The following is a 20,470-nucleotide window of genomic DNA, read 5'->3' as shown; positions in this document are numbered from 1 at the left end:
GATTTACTTCTCTCCCTCATGGTTTCAATAGCTTTGGGTTGTGGCCAGACCTCGAAATCCAGTTCTTTTAAAAAGCTTCTTGAAAAGAAAACTCTCAATTTCATCTATATCTTTTGTTGGTGTGTTTTCTCCTTAACTATGTCCTACTTTCAATCACTTCCTTACACAATTGTATACATGTATTAATGAACCTTGGAGAAACTTTACTGTCCCACACAATATTCTCATAATATCATTAAAACAGAATCAAACATCCCCATTTGGTCCCAGATAGTGCATATTTTGTTGTGTTTTGTTTCCATTTCAAATAATAGTTTATTTTCTCATAAATAACCCTCCATGTTGTGCCTGTCTTTTTTCATTTAAAAATTATACCACTTTCAAATGGCAGGGTTTTTTGCAGTCAAAAGTAGATTCTGCAGTTGCTAGAGATTAGAGTCAAGATTAGAGTAGTGCTGGAAAAGCACAGCAGGTCAGGCAACATCTGAGGAGCAGAAAAATCGACTATTTCGGGCAAAAGCCCTTCTTCAGTGTTTTTGTAGTGTTTGTCTATTTCTCCCCTTTTTTGATATTTAGAAACCATCCAGTTGGCATTTTTTAAAATATACAAAATGAAATCTGTTTGGTGCTTTAAATCTCCCTTTGAGTTCTTGAAATAGCAACTTGCAGCAGTTAATTTTGTCAGTTCCAATTGCAGAAACAATTGGTGATTTTTAAATCAGAGACAGAAGTGCTCTCAATCTGTTTAGAGGCAAGTTTCATATCTCCTCTTCTCAATCTCTTTATTTTGGAAGATACCAAATGAACTGAATGGTTAAGGCCAAATCTGTGAAAGCTAGAGCCAGTAATTGAAATTGCCACCATGCTGTACTTTAATTCTGAAAATTGCTGGATTGCTTGCTGTACCATCAATATTCATGTACATCTGGAAATGAAACAAAAGTATCCTTTTGACTCTCCTGAGGAACTCAAAGGGTTAGAGCTTCTATTCATATTTGTCAGTTTAGAAGTTCAAATTTTAATAATGCCTAATGTTTCCATTTAGCAAGATGGAAATGGTGCTGCAGCTTGATTGTAAGGGGGAAGAAAAACTTCTCATCTGCGTACAAATGTGACACTTTTTTGAGATGCATTTTTTGCAACTTTTTCCCAGTTAATAAAGAATGAACTCTGTTTTAAACTGTTTTATTTCCAATTTTTTTTACCTATCTTTTCTCTAACTTCACTAAACATTTTTTTAGATATTTGAAGAACATGAAAAATTATTTGTAACATTATCAACTTCCAAGGAAATGACTCACATTTTCTCATCAAGGAAGGCAGAGTTTTTATTTTGAAAGGAAAAGATTAAATTAAAGTTTTTTGTCCAGTTCCCTTTGCCTCAGGAACCTTTTCAAATAAGTATAATAAAGCTAAAGAAAAATAGCATGGAAGAAAAGGTTAGCTTTTATAGCTAAGCAAAATCTTCAACATTTGAGTGGATACATAAATAGGAAAGGTTTGGAGGGATATGGGCAATGAATAGGCAGGGGGGGACTAGTTCAGTTTGGGATTATGTTTGATTGGATCGAAGTGTCTGTTTCCATGCTGTATGACTGTAATGCAAACTTGAACGATGAACAAGGGGTCAGAATACTTCCCAAATCTCTCTCCCTTAAACCAATTTTCAAATTCTAATGTTTCTGATTTAATCTCGTTTGAATGCAAAGGTTGCAAAATGTGTCTTTAATTTGATTTTTTTTGCAAAAAAAACCTCTCGTACAACTGTTTGAAATAGTTCAAATTGGATTTCAGGTATCCTAGCAAACATTAATTACTTTGTTAAAAATCACACTAGTGTTGTGTGATTTTTAACTTTGTACACCCCAGTCCAACACCGGCATCTCCAAACCATGATTAATTACTTCAAGGAGGACTGTTTTGGTGACTTTCAGATTTGTAAAGTAAATTTTGCTAAAATTAAATGCACTAATTTTTTAACTTACGTTTTTTTTCCAATTCTTTAAGTTTCACCAGCTTCAATGACAGCTTGAACTGGAATATCATTTCCTTTTGTCCTTTCTTTAAAATGTGTGGCCCCCAACCAATTCATTTTGGCACTTCTTTTGCTTAAATCTGCATTCCTGGGCAACCTCAGAAAAACAATTATGATCCCATCATACACAATCTTTACCATCATGAAATCACACTTTTGACAGCCTCTTTTGTAAGATTTAGATTAAGTTTGACAGTTACAGACTGTGGAAAATGGAAGGCAGAGTCTGAAGTGGTGTAAATGTAATTTGTTATGTATTTAGCAGTTTTAAATACAAATAGCCAGGAAATGCATGCAACTGTGATACATGAGAACACTTTTCTCCTTGGCCACAATCTTGGTTTCTCCTCAGTTTCTGATTTCTAGTTAATGTTCATGTGTTTGCCAGAGAAGGAAGAGAAACTGCCAGGTGCTCTATTGCTATGCCTATTAATTGTATAATATTCGGAAAGGCACCATTTCTAATACCATTTAACGGCTTCAGTAAGAGTGTAGAGCATAAAGGTCACCACAAACTTTCCAGTTCCAAGACCTAATTAGCTAGAGGCTAGACAGTAGCAGAAATCCCCTCTTGTCAACCCTTCCTGCTATCATGTAAGGGCATTAAATTCTTTTTATAGTGTGGTTAAGATTGAACAAGAGGTGGAAGATGAAGATTCTGTGAGGAATTGTGGAACTATCTACTTTTATAAGAAGATTAGAAAAACAGATTTTTAAAATTGTAATAGGCCAGTAACTGTAGGTATACGAGTGTGCTCATTTGCAAACTACTGAAAGATAATATCTAAGTATCACAAATAGTTAAGAAGGCAAATGGTATGTAAGACATACCTAAAAGGGTGTGGAACTTAAGAGTAAGGAAGTCTTGCTGGTTTGGTGAGATCATATCTGGAGTACTGAGTACAGTTTAGGTTTCCTTACCTAAGGCAGGTTCAGAAGATTGAAGAGGGATTTATATATGGATATTGAATGGAAATAACCCTTTATTCTCTGCAGTTTAGATGAACAAGAAGTGATCTTGTTTAAATGTGTTGTATTCTTGAAGAGCATGACAAGATAGCCACTGAAAGGCTGTTTTCCTGGCTGGGAGCTTTGAATTATGATAAGGGATTGTAATGAAGAGAAACTTCTTCATTCAGAGATTTTAATGTTTGAACTTCCCTACATCATGGGATGCTATGTTCTCGGGTCTAGTAAAGACTGAGAAGATAAATGTCCGAGGGTGTGGGGATAGGGTGGAAAATTGGAGATGATGTCAAAGATAAACCACAATCATATTGAACACAGGAGCAAGCTTTGACTGCCACATGGCTTGCTCCTGCTCTAGCTCTTACGAGTTGCACCCTATTTTGGATGGGATATTGAAGAAATAAAAATCAAAATTCAGGTTAAAATTTACTGAGGGGAATATTCTGTACACACTATATGCTGTATACTCTTTATAAATGTATTTAGAGTTTTGTCATGTGCAAAGAAATCTTTGAACATTTTCCAACCGTTTGATCAAAGTATACCGAAACAGAATTTTAAACTCAGTATTGATGTGCAGATTGTTTTTGTTCCATTATGAAAAGTTTTTGGTTTTTATTTTGCTTTCTTTCAGGAAATTCAGCAGCAAAGAGCTGCCCAGAAACTCATTTACACTTTTAATCAAATGAAGCCACAAACCATTCCTTATACTCCACGGTAAGAAGCTGGATTTATCAAATATGTTACTCTGTGTAGCATCAAAGATATCACACCATTCGATGGTTTCAGCAGCACTCAGTTCTGAATGATGTCTAAAACCTACCCCAGTTCCATTCCAAAATATTAGGTACATCAAAAAACCTTGATAGTATTTTAAAACAGCGGAATTTCTCCAAAATGTGGCTAAGTGCCATGGTCGCGAGTTTAGTGGAGGGTGTTGTCTTGTGATGTGAAATGACTTTTCTCACATAGTTCTCCAGTGCTGGTTAAGTATATACCATGCCTGCATGGTGCCACCCTTGTCTAATGGTATGCCTATTGACAGTGAAAGTGCTTGGTGTAACTGGGACTTTACAACATTCACGCTGTGGGCAACATATTTAAATCCCAGCTGTGCACCATTTCACGTGCTTCCAGCCGAGTCTGAAGTAGCCACCCAGGTCAGTGCAGCATTCACAGTTCAGGGAAACATACAGCAATGCTGCAAAGAACTTAATTATCTTCTGTGCTCCAGAAGGATAAATCCATCTTCTCTTTGCTATCGAGCATTGTACCTCTGCAACTGAACCCCCCCCCCCCAACCAACCAACCAACCAACCAACCAACCAACCAACCAACCAAGGCTCATGGCTTACCACTCTCACTATTGCATGCATCATCTTCCGTTAATGGGTCTCAGTCATCCCAACCCTCCCAAGCTACTCACTGTTCCTGCCTTCTGCGCTACTTGCTCATTCATTCACCTCTCTTTCCTGACTGTAGGGGGGGGCTAATGATTCCTAATTGACCATTTGATTGGATCTCAGATAGGATGTTTGCTGAATAAGCCGGTGCCACATGTTGTAGGTCTGACATTGATATAGCACAATGCTAGGCACCAACATATCCACTGTTCCATTTTGGCAAAATCCATCGCTTTGGAGTGAAGGGATGACCTGTTAGAACTGAGATAAGGAAGAATTCCTTCAACCAGAGGGTGGGTAATCTGGGAAACTAATTGCAATCTAGGGAACTAATCAATACAAAAGGCTGTGCATGTCTGGTCATTGAATGTATTTAAGACAAAGATAGATTGGTTCTTGACTGGTAAGGGGATTATTGGTTGTGGGAGAAGGCAGGAGAATAGGTTTGAGAAACATATCAGCCACGATTGAATGGCAAAGCAGAATTGATGGACTGAAAGGCCTAATTCTGGTATTATGGTCTCATAGTACATCAAAATTTACCTGGTTTTATATCTGCTAAGGTAATGATGTTGTGAGCATCCAAGTAAGTGTAATGTGCAACTGAAAACATGCTACAGCCCAAAGCTGCACCCTGTTCTGATGCATGAAATGGATGCCTGCACCTGCATGCAGCAGCATTGCATTGCAATGTGTTGGGGAACCTGAAAGTGCAGCATTGAAGTGGTGACTTGCATTAGTGAGTCCCAAATGCAACCTAACGAGGCAGGTGCTTTGCTGCAGGTGGTCACTGCCCACGTAGCATGAGATATTGGCGAATTCTCGCCAAGGTGGATACCAAGAGATGACACTGGTCAATTGAACTGCCTGGTAACTGCTCAGTCCTTTAAGTTGGAATTGTCATCACCTGGTCTTTCTATTGCCTAAAAAAGTAACAGGGAGAAAGTGAGGACAGCAGATGCTGGAGATCAGAGTCGAGAGTGTGGTGCTGGAAAAGAACAGCAGGTGAGGCAGCATCCGAGGAGCAGGATAAGCATAAACCCTTCATCATTCCATTCCTGATGAAAGGCTTATGCTTGAAACATCGATTCTCCTGCTCCTCAGATGCTGCCTAACCTGCTGTACTTTCCCAGCACCACACTCTTGACTAAAAAAGTAGCAGCTTGCAAATAAATAGGGCAAAACTAGGTAATAATGAGATTTAGTACATCCAAAAACGCCCTCACTATTCACTCACAAGTTTTTTTTATCTTGCTGTTAAAATCTATGTGGAAAATCTGACTTATTTTCCTTGGCATTGAGAATCTCATTGTTTTTATTCTCATCATATTTTCCTAATTGTGGAATCATTCTCACATCATTCAGAGAGTGAGAAAATTCAGCCTTATTTCTCAACCATCATTCAACAATGTCAAGTCTGGTAGTTAAAAATTTCATGCAAGAAACTAGTGAGCATAAATCAAGGCACAATACCCTGGTGCTGTACTGAAGGTATGCTGTCTTTTACATGTAAAAGATACCACTATCATTTGAAAGAGAGCATGGGAGCTTTCAGCAGCATCCTTAAAAGCAGATTAAGAGCTCATTTATTTTCGTGCTATTAATGGGGCTGCACAAAATGGCTGCTGTGTGTCCAACTATGCATCGATAGCAATGGCGTTCTTTGGAACACCCTGAGGTCATGAAAGGCACTTTGTAAATGCAGGTTATTACTTTAAATGCTACCTAATGTCTCGACAGTGGCTATTCTCACCAAAGTGGATTCTGAAATATATGGCTGCTAGGAGTGACAGCGTGCCTAAGTCATTCAGTCATTTTGGTGCGCATCTGCCCTAGTTTTGACTGATCAGTAATTCAGAAAATACAACTCCACCCGTTTAAAGAAACTAACATTGTTTTGCTGTTGCAGTTGGTGCTCTTGAATTGTCCCCACATTGCAAGATGCAAATGGAAATAAAAATTCACAGTAGTAGGAATTCCAACATAATCAGGATAACAAAATTCCTCTTGTAGTAAGCAGAATACATTGGCTAACTTACCAGCCCACCAATAAAACAACAAAATGGCAATATTGTGAAATGGCACAGTGCAGAAAAGAATATGCTGTTAAATAACATTTGTGTAAAATGTGAGCCGGTAGCTAATTTCAAATGAAGATTTTCATTGTCAGATTTTATATTTCAATGGAAATTGCAAAGTATCTTATGTTTTGACCAACTGCTTCTCATATCACAGTTTTTCCATTATATCTCAGTTTGTGACACAGAAGCAAAGGTAGTTCAAATATTCTACATAAATTTTATGTTAGACATTAAAATAGTTACACTTTTCAGTTAAAAACACATCTTTGTGCTCACAGCACAAAACACTCAGGAATTTATTGATAGATTTTCGGATTGAATCTTATTTGGGGAATGCACAGTGTCATATTCATGTAGCGGACTTTTCCCAGCATTTGGGCGGTTGGAAAAAAGCAAGAAATATGGGAGAATGTGTCAACAATATTAAAATGAGATTCTTGACATTGAGAAAAAAAGTTTTCCCTTAAGGGATTGTCATTTTGGTGAGAAACTTGCTGGTAAGCAGTGAGGACCTGATTTCTATGAATTTGCATCTCAGTATTATGTAGTCCTCACTTTCTCCATCTCATTGTTCGTTAATCTCACCCAGTTTATTTGTATTTTGCAATTCTCCCAGATACCAGTGAGAAACTAGCTGGTGTCAGTTCCCAATCTGAAAGCCTGAGTGGTTACTTGTTGGCTGCAGCTCACTGGTATCTTTTCTGGGTGTCCATGTCAGCCATCATCCACGGACATTTGAGGGCATGTGTCATGGGCAGTGACTGTCTTTGTTTCTCTATCCACAGCTTTGGTGTTGGCAAATACCAGCCTCACAGCATCATCATGGCCAATCTTGGACTACTTTCAAAAGCACTTCAGCAATCAGCTTTGGAATTCACCAACACCTTACACTGCAATGCTCCTACCAGTTCATTTTGCACCAAAGGCACTCAGCCATGTTGTCTGTCTGTATAGGCTACAATTTGCTTTCTTACATTCATGTACTTTGTGTTTACTTGGACAGACAGCATTTCTGCCTTGCCTTGCCTTTTAGCACAAATAAAACGTCAGGTAGCCTGTTATGCATTTCCACACTGAACAGTCAACGGGTGGATATTCCCCCTATGGCACCAAACTACATCAATGTCACACTTACAGCAAGTGCCAGCAGTTTCCAAGACAAAGCAAATGGCCACATCTGAAAGTCCTTCTTAATTGAGTGAAAAGAGTCTGTGGTCATTTAAGGAATGCCACCACATTTGGTCAAGAGCATTGTCCAAACTGAGTCAAGGGGTTCGGCCAGAATTAGCACTACACAGCTTTGGAGTCTTGGGCAATAAACATTAAGGGGGGTTATTAGGGGAGGTTGGGAAAGGAAAGTGGGAAAATAAAATGTGAGAATTGGAACCATTGCATTGGAATGCAGAGAGGATAATGACTGATACCAAACCACTTGAGATGGTATTCAACCAGTCTTTAAAGATTAATTTGAAGGAACATCTTCAAGGAGAGAAGAGAGGTGGAGATGTTTCACAAGAAGAATCCATACTGTATGACCTCAGCAGCAGAAGGAGCAGCAGTTTAGTGAGCACCTCAAGAGGCACAGATATGCTGGAGGGTTTGGGCTATAAAGGTTACAGACTTGCTTGTAAGTTCTAAGTTTTATTGGTAAATACGTACTGACTGATCTTCCTGAAATAACTCGTGTTGAAACATGTTGAGCCTTCATCGGTCAATTCAGGACTGTCATATTTGTTCTTGAATAACTTCCATAGAGTATTGATCATTTGGTAAAGCTAAGAGAAGAAATTATAACTTTCTTGACCCACAAGAAGCAGTGGGTACAGTAAAGTGTGGCAAAGACTTCAGTTCGAACACATCGCATACTGTGGAGTACTCCCTTCATCTGTATGTGATTCCACTGCCAATCCTGAGCTCCCAAGGGATGGGGAGAGTCCACTTCTGGATGTGTGGAATAGTTTCAGGAAGAGTGTCATAAAATGAGTTGGGGGTGGTGGAGATTATGGTGGCCTGAGGGATTGGAGGGTGCTGGGGTGTAGGTCAAAGCCCTTAGGGGAGGTCAGAGGCCTATGATGGGAAAAGATCAAATGCCTGGTGTGAAGTGTGGGAGATTGGAAGCCTTAGGGTTGGGGATGGGAGACAGTTGGATGCCTAGTGGGGAGATCAGGTTCTTGGGGAATAGGGAAGGTCGGTGGCCGTAGGTGGGGCGTAGAAGGATTCAGAGCCATTGGTTGTCATGGCAGATCAGAAAGCTGTGGGAACAGATCAAGGCATTGTAGAATGGGGGTGGGAACAGGAGTCTGGGATGGTGGTTGATTAGAACGGGTTTGAGGGGAAATGGTATCTAATTATGGGTTTGTTAAAACAAGCACACTGAATTGAACAGGTAAATAGAAAGGCAAATATCTCTTGATCCAACAGTCCTTCACCTAGGTTCAACTTCATGAATCAAGGGATATCCAGCTGTCTTGTATTTAAATTGTCTACCTGCCTCTTGGTGGTAGATTGGTGACCAGCATTCTGCCTTGCTTTCATTAACCCAGTTGTAGATGGATTGGTGACAGGCTGGAGGCAGGATTCAGACTTTTGACACTTTAGCATAGCTCTGTCCTTTGCACCATAGAATGGAAATCCTACCCTGCTTTTTTTCACCTCAGTAGCTGAGTAAAGCTGAGGCCAACTGTTAGGCTCTTATTGACATCAAATCTGAGATCAGCTAATTTATCAAAAATGGGCATTATCCCCAGGCTCTTCGAGGCCTTTATGGCTCAATAGGACATGAGGAAGGGCATTTCCCAACTTTTCAGGAGATCTGTGAAATGACGCCTTGAGAAAAGGCAAAGGATTTACTTTAATAAACTAAAAATGTCACTTCTTTCTTTTATGAGGTTTTTGGAAGTTTTCCTGGTTTATTGCCATTCTGCTAATCAGTGGTTGACAATGGAAAAGTACATGAATGGTCAGTTCAGAAAGTACAACAACAACAATGGAGATGAGTTAATTCCGACAAATCTGCTGGAGGAGACCATGTTAGCTTTTTCTCACTGGTCGTATGAATACACACGAGGGGAACTACTAGTGCTGGACTTGCAAGGTTAGTGTGGGGTTTTTGAACAAAATTACAGCGGCTTGTGTCTTTCTGTATTTTTATGGAAGGTTTTCTCTTGTATATTTCTATCCTCCAGGGTTGAGCAAAAACTACTAGGCCACTTACCATCCCAGAGCTGGCCAACTACTGGGCAGTGCAGTGGCTCAGTGGTTAGCACTGCTGCCTCACAGCACCAGTGACCCAGGTTCGATTCCAGTCTTGGGTCACTGTCTGTGCATTTGTACATCATCCCTATGTCTGCATGGGTTTCTACCGGATGCTTCAGTTTTCTCCCATAATCCAAACATGTGCAGGTTGGGTAGATTGGCCATGCTAAATTGTCTGTAGTGACTAGGAATGTGCAGGCTGGGTGGATTAGCCATGGGAAATGCATGGTTAAAGGGATAGAGTGGGGGCTGGGTCTAGATCTGGGTGAGATGCTCTTCAGAGGGTCAGTATGGACTTGGTGGGACAAATGTCCTCTGCACACTGTACGGATTCAACAAATAACAATTTTAACTTGCTCAGTTGAGCAGACAATGTGGAAACTGACCTAAATTGACAGGGTTAAAAGCCACACAACACCAGGTTAAAGTCCAACAGATTTAATTGAAAGCACTAGCTTTCGGAGTACTGCTCCTTCATCAGGTGGTTGTGGACTACACAATTGTAAGACACAGAATTTATAGCAAAAGTTTACATTGTGATGTAACTGAAATTATACATTGAAAAATACCTCGATTGTTTAAGTCTCTCATCTGTTAGAATGATCATGTTGGTTTTAATTCTTTCATATGTAAATTGCAAAACTTTTCTTAAAAGTTACATTCTAAGGTTAACTTTAACAATTGGTGTCAGCCCAGATACTGTGTTGAAGGTGTTAGCCCCCTGTGTGCTGCTGTCTGTGCCATAATGTTTAGACTGATTCCAATCTAAAAAATGAATTAACAGAATCTTACATGGAACTTTAAAGAAAAGTTTTGCAATTTACATATGAAAGAAGTGAAACTAACATGATCATTGTAACAGATGAGAGACTTAACAAACAATCAAGGTACTTTTCAATGTATAATTTCAGTTACATCACACTGTAAACTTTTGCTATAAATTCTGTGTCTTACAATTGTGTACTCCACAACCACTTGATGAAGGAGCAGTGCTCCGAAAGCTAATGCTTCCAATTAAATCTGTTGGACTATAACCTGGTGTGTGATTTTTAACTTGGTATACCCCAGTCCAACACCAGCATCTCCAAATCATAAATTGACAAGGTGTTTTTCTACACGTCTTTTGGGCTCTAATAATGTTGATGATGTTACTGAACTGCATTCCTAACTCAATGGTCTGGGAGAGAAGCTGTAATGTGCTTCTGTTGTGTTGCTGACTAGGTGTGGACGATGTTCACTATATATTTTACTAATGGGCTCAGAAGGATAGGCTGTTTCCTCAATATTTTTTGTTAATTCTACAATTTTCAGAATCATTCATAACTCACTAATTAGGCTCATGTGAATCCATAACAGAATCTGAAGCAAAATGTTTTGAAATTTGCGCCTTACAATGGCCAGGAGCTGATCATCTGCTCGTAAAGATGCCCTGATATTTAAATCGAGATTCAATTGCACCACCTACCACATACTGTGACTGGCAGGAAAGAGAGTGAATTTGGTACTGAGAAAATAGAGTTTATGAAAGAAAACTGGAGACTGTCATGGAAATTACTGTGTTTTCCACAAATTTATGTTGGGCAGGACTCAATTAGGGGAGTGGTGGGGTAGGTGGGAGCAATCAAGAGAGATGGTAGATAAAACGTTAATCCTGGCTGTGCTAGTTGACTCAACTGGTGAAGTATAGGAGCAGGCCATGGATAGATCTTTCAGAGACTCTAGAGGTAATGGTGAGGGAGTAAAAACAGAAAACATTTCTGGAGATTCATTACCTCTGAGTGGATAGATAAGAGAGGAATCATACAAAAGTAGTTTCACTCTTGTATGAATAAGCTGAACAATTAAGGAGACACAGTGAAGGAGGATGGGGTGCTGAGCCATGACAAAGAAAATTGAAATTTCAGAAATAATAAGAAGGGATTGCAGATTTCTGCACTGGATACATTAATCTCTGGCCCCTAATGTCTATGATGCATCTGGATCACTGTTTGGCAAATTGTGTGTGAAACTAGGACATACCTGCTGCTGATGGAAAAGTTCTGCCTTTAGCATTGAATTAATTACACTCCAGAATCGTGTTGGTCCTTACTCTTATCCATGTTACTGGGTTCAGAATGTGTCTCACTAAATTGAATCTAAGTGCAGTTCAGTGCTTTGATTTCAATCACTGACCAGCAAGTGTCAAGTCCCTCAGTTCAGTCTAAATTCTTCTTGTACATCTAGCTTATAAGTAAATATATAACGCAACTGGAAATTTCTGAACTTATTGTTTTTTTTAAAATATAGCCTGAATTCAGAATGTTACAAAATGAAAAAATTAACATTTTGGATCAACTTTAACCATCCCCTTCTAATGGGAAATAGATAGCAGCCAGTTGGCTTTCCCTTTAACATTTGCCTAGTCTTTCTTTCTACTGGGTTGAAGGATCTTGCAAATAGTTCATGTATTCTTCAATTTGTTTGCCTCTTCTTGCTAAGTATGGATTGAGTTGACATGTTTTGCTGTGAGTGTCCCAGATTAGCAAGTGCATCTACTTCATGCTACATGTTATGCCCTAAATTTTTGAAAAATCTGAAATAGATACCTAGAATGTTTACATTTATCTGATAATGTCCCTTTAAGTTGCCTCTGCCTTTTAAACTTGACAGCTGCTTCCCACTATTAATCCCAATTTCTCTGTGATCATGATGTTATTATCATTAGTTATGATGTGAGAATTAGAAGCATGAAACTGGAATTTTGGCCCCTATACCATTCAACAGGACCATGGCACCTGGTTATGGCGTCAACTGCACGTTTCACTTAGCCCTGATAACCATCAGAACATATAGCAAAGGAGTACAAGGAGGCCATGCTTTGAGATCTTGGATGACCTGATAGTCCTCAACACCATTTTTCTGCCTTTTCCCCAACCCTTGATTCCCTTACTGATCAGAAAATCAGTCTATCACAGCCTTCAAAATATCTAATGACACAGCCTCAACAGCCTTCTGTGGTAAATAACTCCACAGATACACAACTTTCTGATGGAAGAAATTCCTCATCTGTGTCTTAAATGTGTGACCCCTTATTCTGAGATGATATCCTCTGGTCTTAGACTCTCCCACATGGGTAAACAGCTTTGCTGTATCTATTTTGTCAAGTGCTCTAAGAATTCTTAGTGTTTCAGTAAAGATTGTCTCTTATTCTTTTATATTCCAAGGCCCAACCTACTGAACCATTTCTCATATGTCAGTTCCTCTATACCTTCTTGGCACTGCCCTCATGACTTGTCCTCTCTGTCCATCTTCCTTCCCACCGATCCGCTTTACCCTTCTCTCTGACCTTTCACCATAACCCCTACCTTCATCTACCTATTGCACTCTCAGCTACTTTCCCCCCAGTCCCACCCCCTCCCATTTATCTCTCTACCCCCCGTGCTTTTCCAGCACCCACTCTTGACTCTGATCTCTAACATCTACAGTCCTCAAAGTTAAAAATCACACAACACCAGGTTATAGTCCACCAGGTTTATGTGGTAGCACTGATGAAGCAGTGATTCTCTGAATGCTAGTGCTTCCACATTAACCCGTTGGACTGTAACCTGGCATTGTGATATTTAACCTAGTTTTAGCAGAACATTCTTACTTTTATACTTCATTTCCTTTGAAATGAAGGCTAACATTCCATTTGGCTTCCCTATTGCATGCAGAACTTGGATGCTAGCTTTTTGTGATTCTCAAATCCTTTTATTCTTAGCTTGCTGCAATCTTTCTCCTTAAATAATATTCAGCTCATCTGTTCTTTCTGCCAAAAGGCATACCTTCAGATTTTTTCGCATTATATTCCATTTGTCAATTTTTTTGTCTACTCACTTAACCTGCCCAAGTCCCTCTGCAGACTCTTTGTGCCTTCCTCACCACTTGCTTTCCCACCTTTTCATGTCATCTGCAAACTTGGCTATAGTACGTTCACTTTCTTCATCCTCATCAAAGTCATTAATATATATTGTAAGTAATATGATCCCTGTGATTCCTTGTCCCAACTCTCTGTCACCTAATAGATAGATAATCTTCTATCCAAGCTGATATACTAACTCCATTACCATGAATTCTTTCTTTATTAAATGGCCTAATTTTTTTTTGAGATTAGATTAGATTCCATACAGTGTGGAAACAGGCCCTTCAGCTCAACTAGTCCACACCGACCCTCCGAAGAGTAACCCACCCAGATCCATTCCCCCTAACTATATGGGCAATTTAGCATGAACAATTCACCTAACCTGCACATCTTTGGACTGTGGAAGGAACCCGGAACACCGTGATAAATTATCAACTGCCTTCTGAAATTGACTCTCTTAAAGTCAAGGCTGTATTCACCTCTGCCTTAAAAATATTTAAAGACTAGTCAATGTTACTTTCTGGGGAAAGAGTGTTCTAATGACTCATATTCCTCAGAAAGAAAAATATCCTTCTCATCACAGTCTTAAACCAAGTCCACTGATTTTTCCAATCTCTCTCACACAACGGTATTACCCTTTTAGTATTTAGCCTGTCACAATAATATCACTTTTAAACTTCAATGAAAATAAGTCCAACCTTTCCAAACTTTCTTCACAAGGTAATCCCCCATCCTAGATATCAGACAAGTCAACCTTCTTTGAACTGCCTGTAATGCATTTACATCCATTCCTATATAAGAGGACAAAAACTGTACACAGTACTCTAGATTTGGTCAAACCAAAGTTCTACACAACAGTCACAAAGCAGCCATACTGTAATATTTCATTCCCCTTACAATAAATGACAACATACCATTTGCCTTCCTAACCACTTGCTGTACTTACATTTTGCAATGCAACACACTGGAACTTTTTTTATTCATTCATGGGATGTGGGGATCACTGGTTGGGCCAGCATCTTAATTGCCCATCCGAAATTGTTCCAGGGAAGCTGGTGATGAGCTGCTTTCTTGAACTGCTGCAATCCATGTACTCTAGGCAGACTTGATTTACTTTTAGGCAAGGAGTTCCAACATTTTGACCCTGTGACACTGAAAGAGTGGTGAAGAAGTGGTGATAGATTTCCAACTCAGGATCGTGAGTGGCTTGGAGTGGAACTTGCAAGTGGTGGTATTCCCATGTATCTGCTGACCTTGTCCTTCCAGATGGTAGCGATTGTGGATTTGGAAGTTGCGACCTAAGGTGCTTTATGAGTTTCTGCAATGTGTTTTTGTAGATGGTGCACACTCCCAATACTGAATGTCAGTGGTAGAGGGAGTATTTGTTTGGAGATGTAACGTCAGTAAATCAGGCTACTTTGTACAGGATGGCGTCAAGCTTGTTGTTGGAGCTGCACTCACCTAAGCAAGTAGGGAGTATTCTATCACACTCCTGACTTATACCTTGGAGATTGTGGACAGGCTTCTGGAGAGTCAAGGGTGAGTTACTCTCAGCCTCTGGCCCACTTTTTGGCAACAATATTTAAATGGGTAGTCCATTTCAGTTTCTGGTCAATGGTAACCCCTAGGGTGTTGGTAGTGGTGGATTCATTTTGAAGGGAGATAGTTGGATTCTCTCTTATTAAAGGGGATCTTTGCTTGGCACTTGTGTGGTCCTGGCTGGATCAACCTATTTCCAATAAAAAGCACTGCAAACAGCCTCTGGCATGATGCAAACACAGACATGAAAATCTACCTCACAAATTCTTTGAATGAAAGTAAACAATTATGAAATAACTGTGATCTTTCTTTCCCATTCTATCTCTGCAAGGATGCTTTTACAAATTACATCCTATCTTTTACTTGTTTTAAACAATCATTTGGTAGACAAGTTCAATAAATGTCTTTTATTTCCTCTAAAGGTGTTGGAGAAAATCTGACTGACCCATCCGTTATTAAAGCTGAAGAAAAAGTGTAAGTTAAAGTGTATGTGTTTGCAAATTTTTGGCTCAACAATTTTTAATGTTGTCTTAGAAAATTTTACAATCTCTGTGAATGGCCTGCATATGAAAAGGTTGAGCTTTCTCAAATAATTAATATGGGCTAAATTATTTCAAATCCCATGATACAGCTAGAAGAGAAAAGTGCTGCTTTGAAGGTCAAGGGACCTCTGACATGTTGAAGGGTGCATGTTTGTTGTGGCACAGTGGTTAGCACTGCTGTCTCACAGTGCTAGAGACCCTGGTTCAATTCCCACCTCAGGCGACTCTCTGTGTGGAGTTTGCTTATTCTCCTTGTGTCTGTGTGGGTTTGCTCTGGCTTCCTTCCCCCCAATCCAAAAATGTGTAGCTTAGGTGAATTGGCCATGCTAAATTGCCTGTAGTGTGAGGTGAAGGGGTAAATGTAGGGGAATAGAATTAGTTTCCCTTATCAGACTTTGGTAGGATCACACTTAGAGTCCTGACTCTTGTCCTCAGTTCCCCAACCAATAAAGGTGCGAATGCCATATGCCTTCTTTTTCACCCTATCTAAATGTGTGTAAAATAAGGTCCAATTAGATCAAAGAAATGGTCATTTATGGTTCTTGAGTTATTCATATTTCACAGTTGATAAATGTGTACTTCAGTGTGCAGGTGCGTAGAGACTGTGTAAACTCTAACAAATCATTTCCATTTGGAAATTGGTCACCAACTTTTTTTACTGAAATATGGGACCAAGAGCTGACTGTTGTCAATTAGTGCATCAATTAAAGCTATCGTAGTTAATTAAAAGTTTACTCGGTGTAGGCACACGTAACACTGAAAATTCCATGTGGAATTTTAAAAGGCTGAAGAGCATTAAAAGTAATCATATTACATTCGCCATTTGCATAATAAGACATCTGAAGACACTTGACTGGAGAATTATAGAGCAAGCATTGATACTGAAGCACATAAAGCAGACACCGAAAGCTTTGACAAAGACATGGATGACCATTTTGCATGGGATAAATATGTCTTCAGGAACCTTATCTTTCAAAATGGCCACCTGCACTTAAAATTTTCAGTCCATAATTGGGCTGGTTTGGCAGATGGCCTGGGTGATCTAGCAAGAGCTTAGAAAGCTGCCACTTTCCAAGTCAGGCTAGTTGGAAAGTCTGTCTCAAGCTCCAGCACTGTGATCAAAGTTTGAAAATAAAACTAAAAGATTCTCTTCTGCTTATTCCCTCTCAACTTGCATATGCCCCTTACTCCATCCATACTATCCATATCCACAGCTTTCATACTGTCTATGCTACCTTTGGCCCATTATCCTTTGTAACCTGTGCCAGTCTATAGCCATCTATCCATAGTCCTTTACTGCCTGCTGTCACCCTATACCTCCAACCATCCTTATGTGCCATTATAAGCCCTATGACAACTCGCCCCTCTGACAACTCATACTTCCTGCCCACCACACTTTGTCCTCCCCTGTTCACATCAACTTATCTAGTCTTCACCATGAGCAAACTACAGAAGACAAGCTGCAAGTGTCTATTGATAATATTATTATTGAAAAAACATACTCTCTTGGATAATGCAAAAACGCCAATGCATTCAATGCCCTTCAACAAGCCCCTTATGAAAGCAAACATTCACTTTGGTACTTAACCCGGGAGTGTTTAATCCCTTATGTCAACATATATTTCCATTCAATAAGCAATTGCAAGTTGTCATTAAAATGCTCACTTGAGAGACAGTCCGTTGTGAAAATGATAGTTTGGGAAATCAATAATACAGCATCCCACATAATCCAAAAGCACCACCTAATCCCACCATGAAACCTAGTGCTCTCTACTTATCCCCCAGACCTTCAGATAATTGAATGATTCATACAATTTCTGTGGGGATTCTGCTGATCTTCTACTTAAGTTATAACGAGAAATTGCAAGAAATATCCCAGAGGTTCAAGTCCTTTGTTCTTAAATTCCAGAATGTTGGAAGAAGGTTTGAAATGCATAGCTTATACAGCAGACTATTGAAGAATCAATAAATCTAGTTGAAAACATGTTTAGTAAATATGAATAACATCTCTTTTATTATTTTCCACACGCGTAATTTTCTTTAACAAACTCTCCACACATTTGTTTGATACTTAGATCACGAGAAATGGTGTTTGGACCAGCTAACCTAGGAGAAGAAGCAATCAGAAACTTTACAGTAAAGCATCACTGCAACACTTGCTGCAGAAAACTAAAACTACCAGGTCAGTTCATAATAGGGCATTTCACAGTGAAGACTTGCATCTAGCATGGGTGGAATTGGGTACAGAAGACCGAGGTGGGTTGCAAAGGCAGGGAGGGCTATGAATGCTTTCCCTGTTGTTTGATTGGGTTAATTTGATTTGATTCATGATTGTCACATGTAGCGAGATACAGTGAGAAGTATTCTTTTACTAACCAGATAGATCATACCCTACATAAGCACATTGGGGTAATTTGGGTGGCATGATGGCTCAGTGGTTTGCACTGCTGCCTCACAAATCCAGGGACCTGGGTTTGATTCCACCATCAGGTGACCTTCTGTGTGGAGTTCGCACATTCTCCCTGTGTCTGCATGGACTTTATCTGAGTGGTCCAGTTGCCTTCCACAGTTAAAAGATGTGTATGTTAGGTGGACTAGTCATTCTAAGTTGCCCATAGTGAACATGATGTGCAGGTTGGGTGAATTAGCCATGGGAAATGCAGGGTTACAGGCATTGGGTGGATCTAGGTGGGATACTCTTCAGAAGGTCAGTGTGGACCTAATAGGCTGAATGGTTTACTTCAACAGTGTAAGGATTCTGTGATTCTAATGGAACAGAATGCAGAATATAGTGTTTCAGCTGCAGGAAGGGTGCAGAGAAAGATCAGCTCTCATATATGAGAGATCTGTTCATAAGTCTGATAACAGAGGAGAAGAAGCTCTTCTTAACTCTTCCTGGTTTTGAACAAAGGAAGAACATACAGAATATACAGTTCACAATGTCACTTTCTGATGGGTGAATAATGGTATTGTGAATCCATTTACATTTTCAAGGAGTGTTTTTCCATGGCAATTTTTCAAAAGTGTATTGGGCTGAACAATGCTGTTGATATATCTATGAAAGATAGAAAATATTCAGCAATGTATTTATTCTGTCACTGCTCAAAGCAAGTGGAGTAATTCATCTATTTTGCTTTTTTAGCCCTTCATAAGATCCTTTCTGTTTACCTGCAGATCTGAGAAGAAACTTTTATAACCCAAGCAAAGTAAGCCCTCCTGTTGAAGATGATCCTTCAACTGCTAAGACAAGTCTGTGACTTTTGGCTTTCTATATTTTCACAAGGAAGAAACCTAGAACCTACTTTATGGAAATGAAGAATGCCTAATCACATGGAATGTTTAACATAATATTGCAAAAGTACAAACTATTACTCAATACCTATTCAGCAATTGTGAAGTTGCCATTGTTAGTATCGTGCCAGTAATGTTTATACTTAAATTTTGGATTTGTTTCATATTCAAAAACATCTGCAAGCATTGCAATTCAAAGAAGTCCACCACAACACCTATTTTATCAATTGCTTAATGATCAACTGTTCAGATTAATTTTGAATGAAATGTAAACCTTGTAAACCTTGGTGACAATCTCAACAGGGAAACTGGTAGGCCTCTCTGTTACGGAATGAGTTAACATGGTTTAATGTTTCTTCATAACTTGCCTTGAAAATATTGAAAAACGGCTGGAAATCCCTTAGACATTGATAACTAGAAAAAAATGAGAATTTGATATACAAAGTAGGGCCTATGGTAGTGTTGAAAATGTGTTGCTGGAAAAGCGCAGCAGGTCAGGCAGCATCCAAGGAACAGGACAATCGACGTTTCGGGCTTATGCCTTAATTGCCTTAATTGCTCAGACCTTTATGTATAGGAATTGGGACATTATGTTGAGATTATATGCGAAGTTGGTGAGGCCTCTTCTGAAATATTGTGTCCAGTTCTGGTTGACCTGTTATTGGGAAGATATTAAATTGGAGAGTGTTCAGAAAAGGTTTACCAGAAGTATGTTGATGGGAATAGAGATTTTGAGTTCTAAAGAAAGGCTATATAGGTTGGAGCTTTTTTCATTGGAACATAGGAGGTTGAGGGGTGACCTTATAGAGGTTTTAAAAATCATGAGGGGTATAGATAAAATGAATGGCAGATGTCTTTTCCCTAGGGTGGGATATTTCAAGATTAGAAGGGCATATTTTTAAAGTGAGAAGAGAAAGATTTTAAAAAGATGTGATGGGCAACCTTTTTATATAGACAGTGATTCATGTATGGAATGAACTTCCAAAGGAAGTAGTGGATGTGGGTACAGTTACAATGTTTAAAAGACATTTGGATAAGTACACGGATAAGAAATGTTTGGAGGGACGTGGGCCAAGTGCAGGCAGATGGGACTAGTTTAGTTTGGGATTATGGTTGATATGGACTGGTTGGACCAAAGGGTCTGGTTCTGTGCTGTATGACTCTATGACTCTATAATCAGCTAACAAGACACTGCACGTTAACATAAGAAGGACGTAAGAAGTAGAAATAAGAGTTGGCTACTCAACCTCATGTGTCTACTCTGCAAATTTTGAATATTTTGATCATCACTTGAATGTATGTTTTTAAAAAAATTTTAATCCTTATTCTAGTTCTGAATATTGTGAAACTTTGACCATTACAGTCAACATCTGGCTGAAGTTCATGTGCACTCAGTTGTGATTTATATTGTGAAACAAATTATTTTCCTTTTCCACAATATAATGCCCAGAAAATTACCTCCTGGGAGAAAGAGA

The 20,470-nt window shown here is 39.2% G+C and overlaps 1 protein-coding gene across 4 annotated transcripts in view; it reads left to right on the top strand.

Moving 5' to 3' along the window:
* trpm6 (transient receptor potential cation channel, subfamily M, member 6) overlaps nucleotides 1–20,470 on the top strand; it is a 168,667-nt gene extending 148,197 nt beyond the window's left edge. For all 4 annotated transcript variants that reach the window (XM_072585013.1, XM_072585004.1, XM_072584993.1 and 1 more), the window contains 5 exons: nucleotides 3,639–3,721; nucleotides 9,377–9,582; nucleotides 15,585–15,636; nucleotides 17,780–17,886; nucleotides 18,879–20,470. In XM_072585013.1, coding sequence (XP_072441114.1) covers nucleotides 3,639–3,721; nucleotides 9,377–9,582; nucleotides 15,585–15,636; nucleotides 17,780–17,886; nucleotides 18,879–18,961 — 531 coding nt within the window. In that variant the 3' untranslated portion in view covers nucleotides 18,962–20,470. The remainder of the gene's footprint in view (nucleotides 1–3,638; nucleotides 3,722–9,376; nucleotides 9,583–15,584; nucleotides 15,637–17,779; nucleotides 17,887–18,878) is intronic.

The sequence above is a fragment of the Chiloscyllium punctatum genome, chromosome 2, assembly GCF_047496795.1.
Source record: "Chiloscyllium punctatum isolate Juve2018m chromosome 2, sChiPun1.3, whole genome shotgun sequence".
Lineage (NCBI taxonomy): Eukaryota > Metazoa > Chordata > Chondrichthyes > Orectolobiformes > Hemiscylliidae > Chiloscyllium > Chiloscyllium punctatum.
The sequence above is the reverse complement of the archived record's forward strand: the minus strand, read 5'-3'. Positions and strand labels throughout refer to the sequence as shown.